Source organism: Prionailurus bengalensis, chromosome D2 (assembly GCF_016509475.1).
Source record: "Prionailurus bengalensis isolate Pbe53 chromosome D2, Fcat_Pben_1.1_paternal_pri, whole genome shotgun sequence".
Taxonomy (NCBI): Eukaryota; Metazoa; Chordata; class Mammalia; order Carnivora; family Felidae; genus Prionailurus; species Prionailurus bengalensis.
Window position 1 is genome coordinate 59,530,252 of NC_057351.1, and position 19,255 is coordinate 59,549,506.

A 19,255-nucleotide genomic window follows, 5' to 3' on the forward strand; every position below is an offset into this window, starting at 1 on the left:
GTAGTTGCTAGATTGCAGTTCTAAGTTATTAGAACCTCCTTTTTTTTTTTTAAGTTTATTTTGAGAGAGACAGAGCACAAGTGGGGAAGGGGCAGAGAGCAAAGGAGAGAGAATCCCAAGCAGGCTCTGAGCAGCCAGTCCACAGAGCCCGATGTGGAGCTCTCACTCATGAAACCCTGAGATCATGACCTGAGCCAAAATCAAGAGTCGGATGCCTCATTGACTGAGCCACCCAGATGTCTCTAGAACCTGCCTTTTTTTTTTTTTTTTAATGTTTACTTTTTTTACTTTTTTTTTTTTTAACATTTATTTATTTTTGAGACAGAGAGAGACAGAGCATGAACGGGGGGAGGGCCAGAGAGAGAGGGAGACACAGAATCTGAAGCAGGCTCCAGGCTCTGAGCTGTCAGCACAGAGCCTGATGCGGGGCTCGAACTCACGGACCGTGAGATCGTGACCTGAGCGAAGTCGGACGCTCAACCGACTGAGCCACCCAGGCGCCCCTAATGTTTACTTTTGAGAGAGAGAGAGAGAGAGTGCGCGCATGGGTGCACAAGCGCAGGAGACACAGGATCTGAAGCAGGCTCCAGGCTCTGAGCTGTCAGCACAGAGCCCGACACGGGGCTCGAACTCAGGAACGGTGAGATCATGACCTGAGCCTAAGTCAGACAATTAACCAACTGAGCTACCCAGGTGCCCCACGAATCTGCTTTTTTTAATTAAAAAATTTTTTTAATGTAGAGAGAAAACCTTAGAAATTTAAATATTTTGCAGCCTAAACTTCAAGTAGAAAACTATTTGTGCTCTTCGGGGTTTTAAAGGTAAGCTTTAAAGGGGATTATATATTAAACATTGAAGGACAAAAGAAGTCTTAGGTCTTTGTCAGAAATTAACCAATCAGGATGGCCCTGAATTATATAGAATACATAAGAATAGTAACCAAAGTGACACTCCTTTCCACCTGTTACTTACTTACTTCCTTCCACCTGTTACCCAAATTTCTTTTGATTTCCCCCTTCATTTAGAAAATACTCCTAAATGTGAAGATAGAAGGGAAAGAGGTAGAGTAGAAGTTACAGCCTATTCCATTAATTTTGTGATTATATTTTTTTCCCTCAATGTTTTTAAGTGGCATTTACCAGTATGGGTAAGATTAATTGTTATAATACAAACCAATTTTCAAATTGGTTTTTAAATTGAGCTATAATGTGTAAAATCTTATGATAATGCTCAGATCTGACTATATGCAAGTGCAGTTTTCATACCCATACCAATTGTCTTGTAATAATGGAAAATGCATCCTCTGCGTGGTGTTTGCAAGTTAATGCTGTTTTAGAAATCATCCCAGTATATCTAGTGGCTTTTCTGGGTGTCTTTGTTTCATTATTGATTATAATTTTATTTTGAAATTTTAGTTTAAAGGGATGGGTTAAGTCCTTTCAAATTCTTAGTTAGGAGTTTCGATGGAGGATAGGGATGAATGAATAAGGAAGAGTGTTAGAATGAGTAATAGTAAGGAAGTTACAATAATTAATCAAGGACATACTGCAAAAATAACCCAGGATCTAATATAAAATGAAGGAGACAAAACATTACAAAAAGAGTGCCTTAAAAACTTACCAGGGAGTGTTCACAAATACAAACAAATATGCATAGTTACTAAAAAGGAAGTGATCATGCAGATGGCTTCAGTGTGGCATAAAGCGCATGAGCCATATACCTCTTACGAAGGGAAGTAAAGCTGTCTTCCAGTGCTTACTACTTTTTCGTTCTACCATTTCCTTTTTCCTCTACTGTATTTTCATTCGCTCTTTTTTATTCTCCCTTTCTCTACCAGTTTTCTGAAATTCTGTCCCTTCTCCAGGATGAGACTTTCTTTTCTACCTGGCATACATAGAACTTTAACCAATTGCTTTATAATGTGCAGTGTCTCTCGTTAACCACGAGAGAAACTCTCAACCCTCAAAAACAAGTTTTTGGATTTTTGTGGTTTTGTTTCTTACATTAAAGATTTTAAACATAGAATAATTTAAGTTTGACAGAATGTCACTAGAATGGATTTTTGTCTCTTGTTCATTGTTCTATCCCTGGTCTCTAGAACAGTACAAAGAAAATGCTCAATAAATCTTTGTTGAATAAATGACTAAAAAATTAGACTTACAAGGTTTTTTTTTTAATTTATTTTTTTAAGTAATCTCTATGCCGAACATGGGGCTTGACTCACAACCCTGAGATCAAGAGTTGCATGATCTTCCAACTAAGCCAGCCAGGTACCCCTAGACTTAGACATTTTTTTAAACTTTTTTTTTTTTTAATGTTTATTTCTTTATTTTGAGAGAGAGAGAGAGAGAACATGAGCAGGGGAGGGACAGAGAGAGAGAGGGAGAGAAGAAATCCCAAGCAGGGCTCCACACTCAGCATCGAGCCTGACGTGGTGCTCAATCCCATGACCTTGAGATCATGACCTAAGCTGAAATCAAGATTTGGATTCTTAACCAACTGAGCCACCCAGACACCTCTGACTTAGAATTTTTTTTAAAAATGTTTATTTTTGAGAGAGTGAGTGAGCAGCGGAGGGGCAGAGAGAGAGAATCTGAAGCAGGCGCTGCACTGTCAGTGCAGAGCCCCGTGCGGGACTTGAATTCACGAACTGTGAGATAATGACCTAAGTTGAAATCAAGAGTTGGACACTCAACCAGTGACTGAGCCACCCAGGTGCCCCTAGACTTAGACATTTTTTAACATCATTTATTTAAAAAAACACTTTAGTGAAGAACTTTATAACCTCTGTGGTAGAGCAGTAATATGAAAACAGCGATTCTCAGGGAGAAAGAAACTTTTTTTGTCCTGCTCCCCCTTAATCTCTTCTCCCTATTGCCTTCTGACAATATGAGAATCTCTGCTACTGAGACCTACTGAATGAGACTGAAATTAGTATAAATAGTTCTAAGGAGAGCTGAAGTAAATGGGAGATGTACATTGGTAGGGTGAAAGGGAGAAGGAAATTACAGGTTCAAAGGATGGGAGTAAGATGGATATTTGAACAAAATATCAAGTTAGTTATTAGCTAGAGTGCCAGGGCCAATTGGAAGGACAGAGAAAGTGTTAATGTAGGCAGTAGGGAAAGATCAGATCAATAGAGTGCTTGGGTTTACAGTAGATAGAGGGAGCCATTATGAATTATTGGCGAGAGTGACGCGATAGTAAGGTGAACACAATTATTCTACTTAGTTGCTCTTCATAAAATGAATGGATTATAGCTTGTGGTGAAGGAACATTGGGAACAGTGAACAAAGTCAGGAGATTGTTGTAGTAGTTGAAAGCAGCGTAGCTATTTTGGTTGGTGTGTTATCCAGTGATGCCTTTAGCAGATACCCTTCTTTGAAGTCTCATGTCTCCACATTATGACCTAGGGATGGATGGAGGGAGGCAGGGCACTTAAAAAGCAATAGGCCAGTTTTCCAGTACTTACTTCTCTGCTTTCTAAATTCATGATCATGAATAAATACTTCAATTTTTCCTGGGTATCAGTCACCTTAATTGTAAAATGAGGAAATAATGACCTGAAAGCAGGATCTAGACCAGATGATTTTTTGGAGTCGTTTTCATTGCACACTTCTTATATCAATTATAGGGAGTGTGAGCAATAAATACCATGTTTTGTTTCCTAATATTAATTTCTACAACTAGGGTATTTTAAGAATAAAAAAGTCCTGGGCACCTGGGTGGCTCAGTTGGTTGGGCATCCGACTTCAGCTCAGGTCATGATCTTGCTGTTCATGAGTTCGAGCCCCATGTCAGGCTCTGTGCTGATAGCTCAGAGCCTGGAGCCTGCTTCGGATTCTGTGTCTCCCTCTCTCTCTGTCCCTCCCCTGCTCATGCTCTGTCTCCTCTCTCTCTCTTTTTGAAAATAGATAAACATTAAAAAAAAAAGAATAAAAAAGTCCCATGATACTAAATATTTCAAAAGTTATAATTTCAAGTTTGATATTATGTGTATTGACTGCTATATTTTAAAATATGTATTCCTGTTTTTACATATGATCAGGTGTTTAGTTTTTTTAGTACTATTAGATTGTAATAGCACCCAAGTTGATGGACCAAACCTCTGGTGGGGATACATTTAGAGAAACTTGAAGCATGTAAAAATTCTTTTAAAAGATATATTATTTTATAAGATTATAGGAGCAGTAATACTGATAGTGTTTAATTAATGTTACTAAAAATCATTTCTGCTCTTTTTTGCTACTGAATACACTGTGTATATTTATACTCACACATATCTTTCTGTTTAGGAGGTTTTAATACCAGTAACTTTTTTGGGTTCTTTCTCTTTTTCTCTTTTTTTCTCTTTTTCCATCCTTGTCTCTCTTCCTTTGTTGTTTTCCCTTCTGTTTGAGTTGCCCCCCCTCCCCGCCCCCCAATCCATCTGGAAAGATGAAGAGGCAGCTGCTATGGTAACTATGCATTTCGGTTAATGAATAGCAGACTAACAAGATACATAAAACATATGCAAACTGTGCAGAGTTGGTCGCTGTCAAAGCTGTGGGGGTATGATACTTTCTCTTTTCCTCCTCCCCACCTTCTAAAAAACACCAACTTTTCTCTTGTATTTTGTTGTCTAATTTACCATTCCTAATAATGAAATGCTACCATGAAGGGTTCCTTTTGCTGCTTAGTCTGTGCAGTATTTCACCCTGTGGTGAATTTATGGGAGATGGGTTGAGGTGTAGAGAGAAAAAGAATTGATTATTGGATTAAGAAGTAGATTTCCTTTGGACTCCTACGTAAAAGAACAGAGAAAAAATTTTCATTAGATATTTGTTTCTTTGATCTGTAACCTCCTTTCTTTCCCCTTGCCTTTTGGCCACTAGTGCCCCTTTTGAGGTTCTCTCTGGGGTTAGAACTTGTAAGTAGTATGTTTCTTGAATATGTTTCTATCATAAAGGCCAGCTGCAACTGGAGTATTACATTCAGCCAAGCTTTGAAAATTCCTGTAATCTGTGCCATCCTGTCTCATACTGTCCCATCTCATAGTTGTCCTCTCTCTGCAGTGCTCTATGCCCAGGTCTCTGTGGCTGGGCTGCTCCAGCCTGGCGGACAGCATGCCTTCGCTGCGATGCCTGTATAACCCAGGGACTGGCGCACTCACAGCTTTCCAGGTACTTTCTCTGTCTCTGTGGGTTATTTGCGGGCATTAGTGTGTATGTCTGATTCATTAGCGTGTCCTCGTTCTTTCTTGTGCTCTACTTATGTTCACTTTCTCTCCTTCATATTGCCTGTATTTCACATCACTCAGTACTCTTTTAATTATTATTTTTTAATGTAGACCCAGACTATTCCACTCTTAAGACAATTTTATTATCGTGATTGGTTTGCCAGAATTGACATAGCACAACTTGACTGTTTTCATATCTAGTGGAAGTATGATAGTGAATTTTAAAGTAATTTCAACAAATAGTGTTTATTATGTAATGTTTGTTCTGGACCTACATAAAGCCAATTAATGTAATTGATTAATTAATTACAGCCAGTTGCCCGAACACGTTGTGTTTTTCTTATGATTACTAAAAATAAAAAGTGCTCTGTTCAGAGTGTCTTCTGGTTGCTATACAGCTATATATATATTTTGGGGTAAGATCTGTGTTTATTTATTTCTTGACTAACAAGTCTAGTTTCAAGGTGAAAAGGCCTTTTAAAGACCTTTGAGTAGAATATTTAGCTTGAAACAGTCCAGCTTGTCTTGCATGAACTGACAGATTCTAGTTCCCTTCAGCCTTTCTTAGAGAATAGTAGAACAGTTCTAGGATGTGAAAGAAATCTATAGAGAGAATGAAAAACTTGTAGAGAAAAATGTAAGAAAGCACTTGATGCTCGTAGCTTACAAATCTGGGTACTATATATTTTCTTGGTAGAAATGTTATCTATCCACCTCAGGTATTTGCAGTTTGTGTTTAGCATTTGATAGCAATATACAACAAGTTAGCTTTTGGTTTGCTTTTAACCTTTGTAGCTCATATTCTATTTAGAAGAAGTTCAAAGGCAAGCTATAAGTAAGCATCAGAATGCGTAGACTATCATCTTAGTTAGAAGAGACAAAGTTAAGTGTTCCACATTTTGGACTGTGCTGACAATTGCTAGTCTTTAATGATACAATTTTAGTGGTGATAATGCTAGATATTTGTATTTGTTCTTTGCAAAATAGAATACTAAACTTCCTTTGCTTGTCTTAGGAGATACAATATAGGAAAGTGCATAGGCCTTAAAATTAGTTAGATCAGGGCTTACATACTGTCTTTGTCACTAGTATGGTCTTGAGCAAGCCATTTCACTCTAATCCTTGTGTTCCTCACCTGTAAACAGAGACTGCAGTAAAGGCATGCAGTAAATGGTTGCTGTTTTTATCATCTTCATCTTCATTATTATTAACATTACCGCTATTACTATTAGAGAATGCTACTTTCCTATCAATTTATTTCAATATTCAATATTGTAAATTTTTTTACTACATGTCATATTGATAAAGTTTCTGCTCTCGAGGAACTCCTGGTCTAACCTGTGGGTTTTTAATCTTGTTTGGGTTGTAATAAGTTTAGCCAAACTCCAAACTCCAAGAGAATAGTCACTGCAAGACTGCCCTCATTTCAGACACCAGTTGCAAGTTTAGGAGTCCCCTTGACCACATTCATGCTTGAGAATTCACTAAAAAGGACTCACAGAACTCACTGAAAGCTCTTAGAATTTATTACAGGGTGAGGAGACAGGTTAAAATTAACCAAAGGAAAGAGACACATAGGGCAGATTCAAGAGGGGACCAAATATAGAACTTCCTGTCATCATCTCCATGGATTCAGGAATGGTGTTACTGTCTCCTGGCCACAGTATATGACAGTACAACACAGGGTATTACCAGCTAGGGAAATTTACCCAAGTCTTTGGTGTCTACAGTTTTGTTGGGGCTCAATTACAAACTGCCTGCATGGCTGACTGTTAGTCTCTAGCCCCTCCTGTAGGTCACACTAATGCTTTTTGCCTCAGTTTCCTCTCCGGATAGGAATTGATAAAGTATGGTTCAGAGCCCCCACTCTAAATCCCATTTGTCCAATGACCAGAAGCCGCAGGAAGAAAGACACTTCTGTTAGGTAAGAAGTTCCAGAAGCCTAGATACCACTTCCCGATAGCCAAAGGAAAAGGCCATGCCTATCTTTGGTAAGGTTAATCCTTCACCACACAGGTGTTACAGACTACTTTGAGAATCTAATGAGCACTATTGACCTTGGGAAAAACTGCATATGGCACATAGGCAAAATTTTATTTAATAGTTATGTGTATGATTATTATATTTATATTAAATCACATAACTCTCAAAGTATTAACTCCCAAACTGAAAAATCCTATCACAGAAATATAGAGGAGCTGTAAGAATACATAAAAGAGGAACTTGATCTAACCTGAGGGTGAGGGTAAGGAAAATCAGGTAATGTTTGATTGAGTTAAGGTCTAAAGGGTGAGTAGGAATTAGCTAGGCAAAAGAGGGGAGGGGGAACACATTTCAGGCTTAAGGAAGAGGCAATGCAAAGGCTCTGGGGACTGGTGGAGCTTGTTGCATGTAAGCCCTCTACTGAAAAAACACTGTTATTTTAGAGAATGAGGAGAATGGAGCTAGGAAAGACTGGGAAGTTTGATCATGCAGGATTTGTGGGCCAGGTTAGTCTTGATGCTAAGAAGAGCAGTAAGCTGTCGAAAGGACTTAAACACAAGTTTTGATTTCCATTTAGATGTATTAACTCTAGCTATCACAAGGATGATTTCAGTAATTGAAGAGACAGATTGTGGTCGTTTGGTTTTGGACTGGAACTCCTTTGCATTCTAAAAAATTATTGAAGCCAGCAGAATGCTTTTGTTTATGTGGGTTATATGTACTGATAGTCACTATTTGAAATTAGAACTGAGAAAAAATTTAAGTATTAACTTATTAAAGTATCTGTAATAAATCCGTTACATGCTAGTGCAAATAATGTCTGGATTAATGAAAGGCAGCTGGATTCTCATTTCTGTTTCTGCAATTTGTTGTGTTGTGGTGTTTTGGTCGAAATATATGAAGTATCCAGCCTTATACAGATATATAGTTTAAAAAGAGAGGGGTGCTTTAATACCCTTTCAGTTAGTAATTTCTTTATTATTTTTTTATGTTTTTTTTCTTTGTTTTTGTTTTTGACAGAGAGCGAGTAGGGGAGGGGCAGAGAGAGAGAGAGAGAAACCCAAAATCCGCAGCAGGCTCTAGGCTCTGTGCTGACTCATGGATCATGAGATCATGACCTGAGCTGAAGTCAGACGCTTTACCAACTGAGCCACCCAGGCACCCCAGTTAGTTGTAATTTCTTAAAGATGAGTTACAGTATAGAATCTGAAACGTACACACTTTTTGTGTTCTGTTACATTAAGATGCATTGGTCTCAATCTTTTCAACAAATCATGCTGGAACAATTGGACATCTATGTGCAAAATAATGAACCTCGACTGTTACATTGCACCATATATAAAAATTAACTCAAATTGGATCATAGACCTATATATAAGCTAAAATTACAAAACTAATAGGAAAAAATGAGGGAGAAAAAAGTCATTGTGACTTTGGGTTGGGCAAACACAGTGAGATACTACTGCATTATTACCACATGCCTCTTCTCACCCTGGATGTAGGGATTGGGAATTCAGTAGACCCTAGGTTTAGACCCACATCCTAGTTTAATATGAGAGATGTTGGGCTAGAAAATTCCTTGAAAGCAGAAGCAATCTTTTGTATTTATCAGTTGACCTTCACAGTGTTCTGTGGAGTGATTTTTAGTATTTGGGGGGATGATTTGAACTATATTAGACAGTGTTAAATAACATGCGATTAAAAATCGTGTAAGTTAGGGGCACCTGGTGGCTCAGTCAGTTAAGCCCCCAACTTCAGCTCAGGTCATGATCTCACAGTTCATGAATTCGAGCCCCCTGTTGGGCTATGTGCTGACAGCTCAGAGCCTGAAGCCAGCTTCAGATTCTGTGTCTTCCTTTCTCTCTGCCCATCCCCTGTTCATTCATTCTCCCTTTCCCTCCCTCTCTCTGTCTCAAAAAATAAATAAACATTAAAAAAAATTTTTTTAAAGCATATAAGTTAAAATCATCTGACTTGCACACCAAGATACCAAAAAAATTCAAATTTTCATTTTATCTAAAGGAGTCTTGAATCTCAGGTCAGGTAGGAAAGAATTCTGCAATTTACTGTCACTCTCAGGACTTTATTTGGTCTTTTTTTGTTTTTTAAGATTTTATTTTTTAAGTAATCTCTACCCCCAACATGGAGCTGGAACTCACAACCCCGAGATGAAAACTCACATGTTATACTGACTGAGCCAGCCAGGTGTCCCTTTCTGTTAGCTCTTAATTAAAAATCAACAAATATCTATTTGAAAAATATTTTTAGTCTCCTTGTAAGTTACCACTTCTAGAATATAATTGGAGGGATGTTGATTTAGTGATTTTGCTGGAAAAATCAGGAATAAATTGGGTGTATGGACCTTGAAGTATATTGCAGGAGTGAAATTGTGTGGCACAGGCAGAAAAGAGGTGCTTAAGAAACATTTTAGAAAAGCAGGCCAAAGGCTATTTTGTAGTGTTGTGGTTATGAGCTTGGGCCTTGGTGCCAGACTGCTTGAGACTTGTGCTTGGCTCTGTCTGTGTGTGACCTTGGGCAAGTGCTTGACCTCTCTATACCTCAGTTTTTTAAATCTGTAAAATGGGGATAATAATAGTACTTATCTCATACAGTTGTTAACATTAAATGAGTTATGTTAAGTCCTTAGAACAGTGTCTGGCACATGAATGAGTTTTATATTATTGGGAAAATGTACAGAAGAATAGGTTTGGAGACTTTCAGCAAACACTGTTTTCACCTTGTTATAAAGCAATATACTGTTCAATAAATTCTTATTTTTTTTTCATTCCTTATGCCCAATTTTGTATCATAGGGAGCCTACTCTTGGTTCAGGTATTGATGAAAAAATTTTGCTTTTCTCAATATTGCTGTAGGTGTGAATGTTTATTTTTCTTATTATGTCTTACATAGCAAAAATGGAAGACATGAGCTTATATACCAGTTTTATTCTATTAATTCAATAATTCTATGACAGGGTCAGTGTGCACAGATGCTCAATATTACTGGCTGACGAATTAGCAAGATGCAGGATTTAAGCCTTTTCTGTTCCTACTAGAATAAAACAATCCTAGTACATTTACATCTTTCTGGTTTGGGTTTTATTTTACTTATTTAGATTTTTATTAATGTAAAATTTACACACAAATCTGAAGTGTACTGAGTTTGACATTTATACATCTATGTAACCTCATTCTCAAGACATAGAATATTTGCATAATCTGAGAAAGTTTCTTTGTATCCCCTTCCAGTTAGTACTCATCCCCCCTATGCAATTACTGTTCTGATTTGCCACTAAGATTGTTTTTTTCCTGTTCTTCAGCTTCATATAAATGCACTCATATAGCATACATTGTTTTGTGTCTTTTTTCTTTTGACCAATATGTTTTTGACATTTGTCCATTTTGTTGTTTATCAGTAATTTATTCTTTTTTATTGCTGAATATGTTCTATTATATTACTGTACCACAATATATGTTTATTGATAGACATTTAGATTATTTCCATTTTTTGACTACTATGTATAAAGCTACTGTATACAGTTTGTACAAGTCTTTTTGTGGACATGTGTCTTTATTTCTCTTGGTAAGTGCCTAAGAATGTAATTGCTGGGTCGGGACACCTGGGTGACTCAGTTTGTTCAGTGTCCAACTTCAGCTCAGGTCATAATCTTGCGGTTCATGAGTTCAGGCCCCACATCGGGCTCACTGCTGTCAGCCTGTTAGCACAGAGCCCATTTGGGATCCTCTGTCCCCTTCTCTCTACCCCTCCCTCACCTGCGCTCTCCCAAAAATAAATAAATATTTCTAAAAAAAGAATGTAATTGCTGTGTCATAAAATAAAGCATATTTTTAACTTTAAAAGAGACAGTCAAATGGAAACAGCCCAACTGTCCATCAACTGATGAATGGATAAAGAAGATACGGTATGTATGTGTATATATTTGTGTGTGTGTGTGTGCGTGCGCGTGCGTGTGCGTGCACACACACACAATGGAATATTACTCAGCCATAAAAAAGATTGAAATCTTGCCATTTGCAATGATGTGGATGGAGCTAAAGGCTAGAGAGCATTATGCTAAGCAACTAAGTCAGAGAAAGACAAATACCATATGATTTCACTCATGTGGAATTTAAGAAACGAACAAAGCAGCAAGAAAAAAAGGGAGAGAGGCTAACCAAGAAACAGACTCTTAAGTATACAAAGAGAACAAACTGATGGTTACCAGAGGGGAAGTGGATGTGGGAGATGGGTTGAATAGGTGATGGGGATTAAGGAGTGGTGTATGGAAATGTTGAATCACCATTACATCTGAAACTAATATTACAATGTATGTTAACTAACTGGAATTTAAATTTTAAAACTTAAGAAGAGAGACAGCCAAGTATTTCTTCAAAGTGATTATCCCCGAAGGAATACTCATTTTACTAATATTGCCAAATGTGTGTAACGAAGTGAGTTGGTAATAGCTTCATGATATTTTTTTTTCTTTGAAATTATGTCATTTCTTTAGTAAGTTTGAAGTACCTTCAAAGTCAAAATTCAATGACAACAGAAGAAGAAGAGCCTTGGAGTCATTATTTAGTTTGTTGGGTTATCTTCAGTAACTCATATGGAAATGGCAACATTGAGATGGTTTGATTATTAACATTTCACATCACACATTTTAAACTAGTCACAGAAAAGATTGTGAAAATATTGTGTAAATGGATTCTATGAGGACGTGGTTAATTTGAACATATTTTCATTTTCATCATTCCATTGGTTTGTCCTGGAAAGTATATGGATAATTAAGAGGATTTCTGTTGATTAACAATGGATGTATTTCGTGGAATCGTTTGCTCATCCTCAGCAAGTGGTGATCTTATGATCTGATATTAAATGAAAATGAGCAGTAGAAAGAAAGTGCTTAAAAATAACTGAGTAATTAAGATTCTTTATTTTCTTTAGACATTGAAAGAGAAGAGAAATTGTAACATTAAGAATATAACTAGATTTATATGACCTTACAGTATTTCAGGTGTCAAGTATAGCTGTGATATTTTAGGGAAATCTTGAGCTAAATGTACCATATAATATTTTAATATCAGTAACAGTCCCTTGTCAAAGGTTGAAATTGTTTGGGGTTGACTTTAGGAGAGACAGTGTATTTTATTGTTTAAGAATATTTAGAGGTCTGGGGCACGTGGGTGACTCAATTGGTTGGGTGACTGACTTCAGCTCGGGTCATGAGCTCACTGTTCATGGGTTGGAGTCCCGCGTCTGGCTCTGTGCTGACAGCTGAGAGCCTGGAGCCTGCTTCGGATTCTGTGTCTTCCTCTCTCTCTCTGCCCCTTCCCCATTCACACCCTGTCTCTCAAAAATAAATAAACGTTAAAAAAAAAAAAAAAAGAATATTTAGAGATCCACTAAATCTTACCATCTACCATGGAACAATACTAGGAAAATTAAGCATTTTTCAAAATGTCCGTGTGTATGTATATGTATGTATGGAAGACTTCATTTTATAGTTGAGGTTAAATGGCAATATGGATTATCACCCTGAATGTAAACTGACATTCAAATCTGACCAGAAAATAACACCATAAGGAAAATTTTCCCATGACAAAAATGCTTACTAGCCCTAGGTGATGGCCTCCTCCACAGCATTGTATACGGATAATCTCAGTACAGCATAATTTCTGTATAATAAAGAATTTGGTTCTTTTTGTGCATATGTGGACATTTGACCTATGTTTATCCCAGCCATAGTCTTTGCATTAGGAGTTAGCATGTAGTGGCAAATAAAAAATGCTTTTATTTTGTGTGTGTGTGTGGCAGGGGTGGGGAGACACACATTTCCCCCTACTTATAAAACCAATTTATTGTTTGTTGTAGAACATATAAATTATTTGGTAAATATATAAACAAGAAAATATTGCCCATAATCCTTGCACTGTAAGATAATCATATGTTAGCTTCCTTCAGTTTGGAATGACCTCCATTTGTGGATATATGCACACAGGCATGTCTTGCAAATGCAGTTTAGCTTTAAAATATTTTTTATTCCATTTTATTGTAAAATTATAAAATACAAAAATTAAAATTTTAATATTGTAGAAAATACAGACAAGTAGAAATAAGAAAGGAAATGGTTTTCTTTTAATTTTTTTTTTTTTTAATGTTTTATTTTTGAGAGAGAGAGAGACAATACGAGCAGGGGAGGGACAGAGAGAGGGAGACACAGAATCTGAAGACAGGCTCCAGGCTCTGAGCTAGCTGTCAGCACAGAGCAGAAAGGAAGTGAAATGTTTTTGTTTTTGTTTTTAATTTTTAAAATTTTTATTTACATCTGAATTAGCATATAGTGCAACAGTGATTTCAGGAGTAGATTTCCTTAATGCCCCTTACCCATTTAGCCCATCCCCCCTCCCCAAATCCCTCCAGTAACCCTGTTTGTTCTCCATATTTATGAGTCTCTTATGTTTTGTCCCCCTCCCTGGTTTTATATTATTTTTGCTTCCCTTTCCTTGTGTTCATCTGTTCTGTGTCTTAAAGTCCTCATATGATATTTGTCTTTCTCTGACTAATTTTGCTTAGCATAATACCCTCTAGTTCCATCCATGTTCCATCTTGCAAGTGGCAAGATTTCATTCTTTTTGATTGCTGAGTAATACTCCTTTGTATATGTATACCACATCTTCTTTATCCATCCATCCATTGATGGACATTTGGGCTCTTTCCATACTTTGGCTATTGTTGATAGTGCTGCTATAAACATTGGGGTGCATGTGCCCCTTCGAAACAGCACACCTATGTCCCTTGGATAAATACCTAGTAGTGCAATTACTGGGTCATAGGGTAGTTCTATTTTTAGTTTTTTGAGGAATCTCCATACTGTATTCCAGAGAAGCTGCACCAGTTTGCATTCCCACCAGCAGGGCAAAAGAGATCTTTCTCCGCATCCTCGCCAACATCTGTTGTTGCCTGAGTTGTTAATGTTAGCCATTCTGACAGGTGTGAGGTGGTATCTCATTGTGGTTTTGATTTTTATTTCCCTGATGATGAGTGATGTTGAGCATTTTTTCATGTGCCGGTCAGCCATCTGGATATCTTTTTTGGAGAAGTGTACTATTCATGTCTTTTGCCCATTTCTTTACTAGATTATTTGTTTTTTGGGTGTTGAGTTTGATAAGTTCTTTATAGATTTTGGATACTAACCCTTTATGTGATATGTCATTTGCAAATATCTTCTCCCATTCTGTTGGTTGCCTCTTAATTTTGCTGATTGTTTCCTTCACTCTGCAGAAGCTTTTTATTTTGATGAGGTCCCAATAGTTCATTTTTGCTTTTGTTTCCCTTGCCTCCAGAGACATGTTGAGTAAGAAGTTGCTGCGGCCAAGATCAAAGAGGTTTTTGCCTGCTTTTTCCTTGAGAATTTTGATGGCTTCTGGTCTTATATTTAGGTCTTTCATCCATTTTGAGTTTATTTTTGTGTGTGGTGTAAGAAAGTGGTCGAGGTTCATTTTTCTGCTTATCGCTGTCCAGTTTTCCCAGCACCACTTGCTGAAGAGACTGTCTTTATTCCATTGGATATTCTTTCCTGCTTTGTCAAAGATTAGTTGGCCATAGGTTTGTGGGTCTATTTCTGGGTTCTCTATTCTATTTCATTGGTTTGAGTGTCTGTTTTTGTGCCACAGAAAAGAAATGTTTTAAGTGTCCTTGTGGATATTACCACTTTATTGAAACTAATACTTTCCAGATTTTAACTATGTCATATTCTTGTTCAAATTCTACATTTATCAGCTGGTTACATTGATTTTGGTCAGTTTTTATCTCATGGCCAGTTGCTTACACGTTTGTAAGTTGAACGTAGTTTGAAGTTGGCTTAATAGATTGGCTTGCCACCACTTTCCTCTCATGTAATTCTTAGCCATTTCAAATTTACAGTTCTCCAAAAGTGCTATGTTCTCTTATATATATCTGTGTCTTTGCGTGTTCTGTTCTACCTGGAGAACCCTACAGAAAACACCTGTCCTCCCTAAGTAACTCCTACCTCCCACGTTTATCTACCTGACTACTTACTAATCTTCATGATTCAACTCAAGTAGTTTTACCTCTAGGATAAAGGTCCTCACTGATCTTCTCACCCTCCCCCTTAATCTCGTTGGAGCATCTGTACCCAGGGCATACAATGGATACCTCTGTCATAGCACTGATAAGCTTTTGCAGTTGTTCCCTCACTAGACTGAGTTTCTTGAGAGTAGGATTATGTTCATTTCATATTTTCAGTGTCAAGTACAGTGCTTGAAACAAAGTATGTGCTTTAGGATTTTTTGCGGAACAAATGACTTAAATAATTTGAAGAAAACTATCAAATAACATATATAAAGTGGGAGAAGTGAAAGCATTGAATTGCCAGTGGTACCTACACATACATACACACTACTGTTGTGCATTCAGAAAGAAGTCATGATAATTAAACATTTCAAAGACCGCACATTTACATGGAAAAAAGGAAAACACGCTGAATCTGATTTATGGGTAGTCTTCAAATTTTATACATTTGGCTTTCATACAACTCACACTATGATGATCCCCTCTGAATTGGATTTTGTATGCTGAATTTGGACTCTTGTTGATGAACAAATGCACATTTCCAGCTATTAAATAGTGGCACTGCCAATGCCAGCCAGTAAACAGTTTGGTTTCGATGATTCAACATCTTTATCAACACAGCAGTGTATGTTTGAACAATTATTTGACTATTTTATTGCGTTTTATCCTTATTTTATGAAGAATAGACACTGGGAAAATTAAAATAATGATAGTAGTGATAAACAACAGTCTAGAGAAGGTAGAATTCATCAAGCATACTGAAAGTGACCCTTCAGGCTTGATGAGGCACAAAATTAAAGTACATGTGCAAGATGTTGGAAATATATTATTGAAGATCATTTCTTAAAAATAAAGTATAATTATAGATTTTAAAACATTTTAGCTAACATTGGAATTTACTGTTCAGCTTCTACCCTTTTCAAAGTTTGTATGAATTTCACTAAGAAAAGGAGAGATGAACTGAGTTTGCTGCATTTTACTCTATCCTGGAAATAGGTTTTCTTGGAGGAATCATTAGGACTGATTTGTCTTTTTATTTTTTTATTTTTTTATTTTTTTTCAACGTTTATTTATTTTTGGGACAGAGAGAGACAGAGCATGAACGGGGGAGGGGCAGAGAGAGAGGGAGACACAGAATCGGAAACAGGCTCCAGGCTCCGAGCCATCAGCCCAGAGCCTGACGCGGGGCTCAAACTCCCGGACCGCGAGATCGTGACCTGGCTGAAGTCGGACGCTTAACCGACTGCGCCACCCAGGCGCCCCTGATTTGTCTTTTTAAAAAAAAAATTTTTTTTTTAATTTATTTTTGAGAGAGAGAGAGAGAGAGAAAGGAAGGGCGGGAGGGAGAGGTAGAGAGAGAGGGAGACACAGAATCCCAAACAGGCTCCAGGCTCTGAGCTGTCAGCACAGAGCTTGACGTGGGGCTCGAACTCACTCACAGACCGTGAGCTCTTGACCTGAGCTGAAGTCAGATGCTTAACCGACTGAGCCAGCCAGGTGCCCATGGATCGATTTGTCTTTTAAGATGCCCACTTTGGTTATTTAAATACTCCATTTATTTCAAGTTTTGTTATAATAGATTCCTCCATTGCTGAGTATTTTGACATGCCTGTGATGCTGGTAATGTTCATTTACAGGCTAATGTGCAAAATTATCTAATGTTTAGAGTAAACCAAATCAAAATCATTTTATTGTGAGACAATCATTTCCTTTAAAAAATTTTTTTCCCTAATGGTTCTGAAAAATTAAACTCTTCATAAAGTGGGCTTACCCTTTATGTTAAATAATGTTGGATTTTCCCTAATTGCTCTAAATTCAACATGACCTCTAATGGCAGAAGGGAGAGTACAGGTACGCCAAGGGGCCTGGGGTTGCCTCAGTGTAAGAAGCACAGACTGGAGGAAGGAATTGATGAAACCTTTAAGGGTGATGGGAGCCTCTGTGGATGTACTGTCCTTATCAGACAAATTCTTGCTATGGGCAGTTAAGACTCACCTGTATCCTCTGAAGAAGTATGTATTACTTTCTTTATATTCCAAGATTACCTTCTTGTTATTCTCCTTTTTGTGCTGAGTAGAGGCCAGAGTATCACAGGAGTTCTTTCTCTGTTCTTCAGGAATCATTGTTGGTTGTTTTGTGACTGCCACAGCTATTTGTACCTTCTTTCATTATTCTGCTTTATGTGGTAGTGTTTTATTGTCTTGCTGTCCTTCCTTGTGTTAGTTTCTAGACTTGGTATTTTATGTGGACTGTCAAGATATGCAGTCTTGGTACATAGGCAGCATTCAGGAAACTTTTTTTGTCATTTTTCATGAAGAGAGAAACCCAGGTTATTTATGACAGCCTCATGGTGGGGGGTGGAGGGGGGACCCATCTCTTTACTTGTTTAGCTGCATAGGCCTCTAAGAATTGCAATACTTTACTATTGGGAGGTGATACCCATGAGTTTTGTTTTTCCTGAGAGTGATGTTGAGTAGCTTTGAGATTTTCTATATTCTCTGTCCCAGCCCTCTGGAGACCAAGTCTGTTATATTTTGAAATAGTTATTTGGGTCTAGGATGTAGTACATCATTATGGAACAGCATGTTGCAGCGTACCTTCCCCTGTTGGGTTATCTGTCATCCGCCTTTTAAAGTTCTCAGGTGTACCATTCAAATCCTTAAGACCTTTGTTGCAAACCTAGTATCTGTGTCTTGATATGAATTAAATTGGAATTTTGTGTCCTGTAAAACTGACATTAAAAAAGAGTATATCCATTTTCTTATATGATCCTTCAGCAAAAAGTTCAGGTCTTAGCCTGATTTGGTTTAATTTTTTTGTGTTAGAGGTCATAAACAGAAAGGCAAGAGTAAAGAGATAAGTTCTTGTTTTGTTTTCATGTTTCACACACACATGAATATAGAGAGAGCACTATTTCCAACAAGTAAATATAAAGCTTTCGTATAGCATGGAAAGTTTTATATTTGAATGAAAACACATGATCAGTTTTACTAAAAAATAGTTGCTATTGTTCATTGCAATTTCTACCCTTTGCATGAGCCGTGTTTTTTGGGGGGAGTGCCTGTTTCTTAACATGTAATAAAACGTAAGGGAAATTTCTGGTATAATATTTGTATATTTCTCCTAGATTTTTAAATTGGCAGCTCATTAATTTTTTTAAGCATTTCAGTTGCAGCATAGTGCAGTCCTTTGGGGGGAATTGGTAAAATGAGGATAAAATGGGTACAGGATTCCAACAGCTTGAAAATAACACAGTATTTGACCAAAATCTCTTTTGTATTCCCTATTCTGGTTCTATTCCAGTAGTCCTGGAAATGTGCCTATGGACTATTTACAGTGAGATTATAAAACTGAATCATGATTTTGGCGAATAGAAGCCAGAGCATGTGGCTCCAGCACCCCAGCTGGCAGTAAGCTCTCCCTAGGTTTATGAATGTAGTTAGATGGCCCCCAACTGTTTACAAGACAGCAGAGGTGAGGTCTTTGATTGACAAGTCAGAAATGCATTATATCATTCTCTCTGCCAGTCTCTGGTTCATGCTGTTAAAAATGTCAGCCTCCAAGTTTGAATGGCAGCCTGAGGGCCTTAGAAGCTTTTTGTTTTCTGAGATGGAAACACAAATTGGATGTGTGCCTGAGCGCTTCATCCTGGGCTGTAATTTCATCTTTTAGCTAAGAACCACAAGGTACACGAGCAAAGCACCCTGTAAACAATAATACTGTGGAAAAAAAAATAAACAAGGTCGTGTTTCTGGTACGTTGATCCGATGGTGTCCTGACCTCTATCACGTTGAACATCTCCACTCTGATTGCTGTTCCCTTTGGCATTACAATGAGAGAAAGAGAGACTGACATAGGAGGAAAAGATTTAAAGTTGCAGTGTCGTTGCACATTCCTTGTATTGGCTATGAAATATTGAACTGTCAGAACGTGACACTTGGTTTTTTAAGCAACCTTTCT

General features: G+C 37.5%; 1 protein-coding gene across 6 annotated transcripts in view; it reads left to right on the forward strand.

Moving 5' to 3' along the window:
* BTRC (beta-transducin repeat containing E3 ubiquitin protein ligase) overlaps nt 1-19,255 on the forward strand; it is a 181,205-nt gene that overhangs the window by 57,242 nt on the left and 104,708 nt on the right. For 4 of the 6 annotated variants that reach the window (XM_043597308.1, XM_043597306.1, XM_043597305.1 and 1 more), the window contains exon 2: nt 5,055-5,162. The exons of the other annotated variants lie outside the window; for them this stretch is intronic. In XM_043597308.1, coding sequence (XP_043453243.1) covers nt 5,055-5,162 — 108 coding nt within the window. The remainder of the gene's footprint in view (nt 1-5,054; nt 5,163-19,255) is intronic. 6 annotated transcript variants of the gene reach the window in all.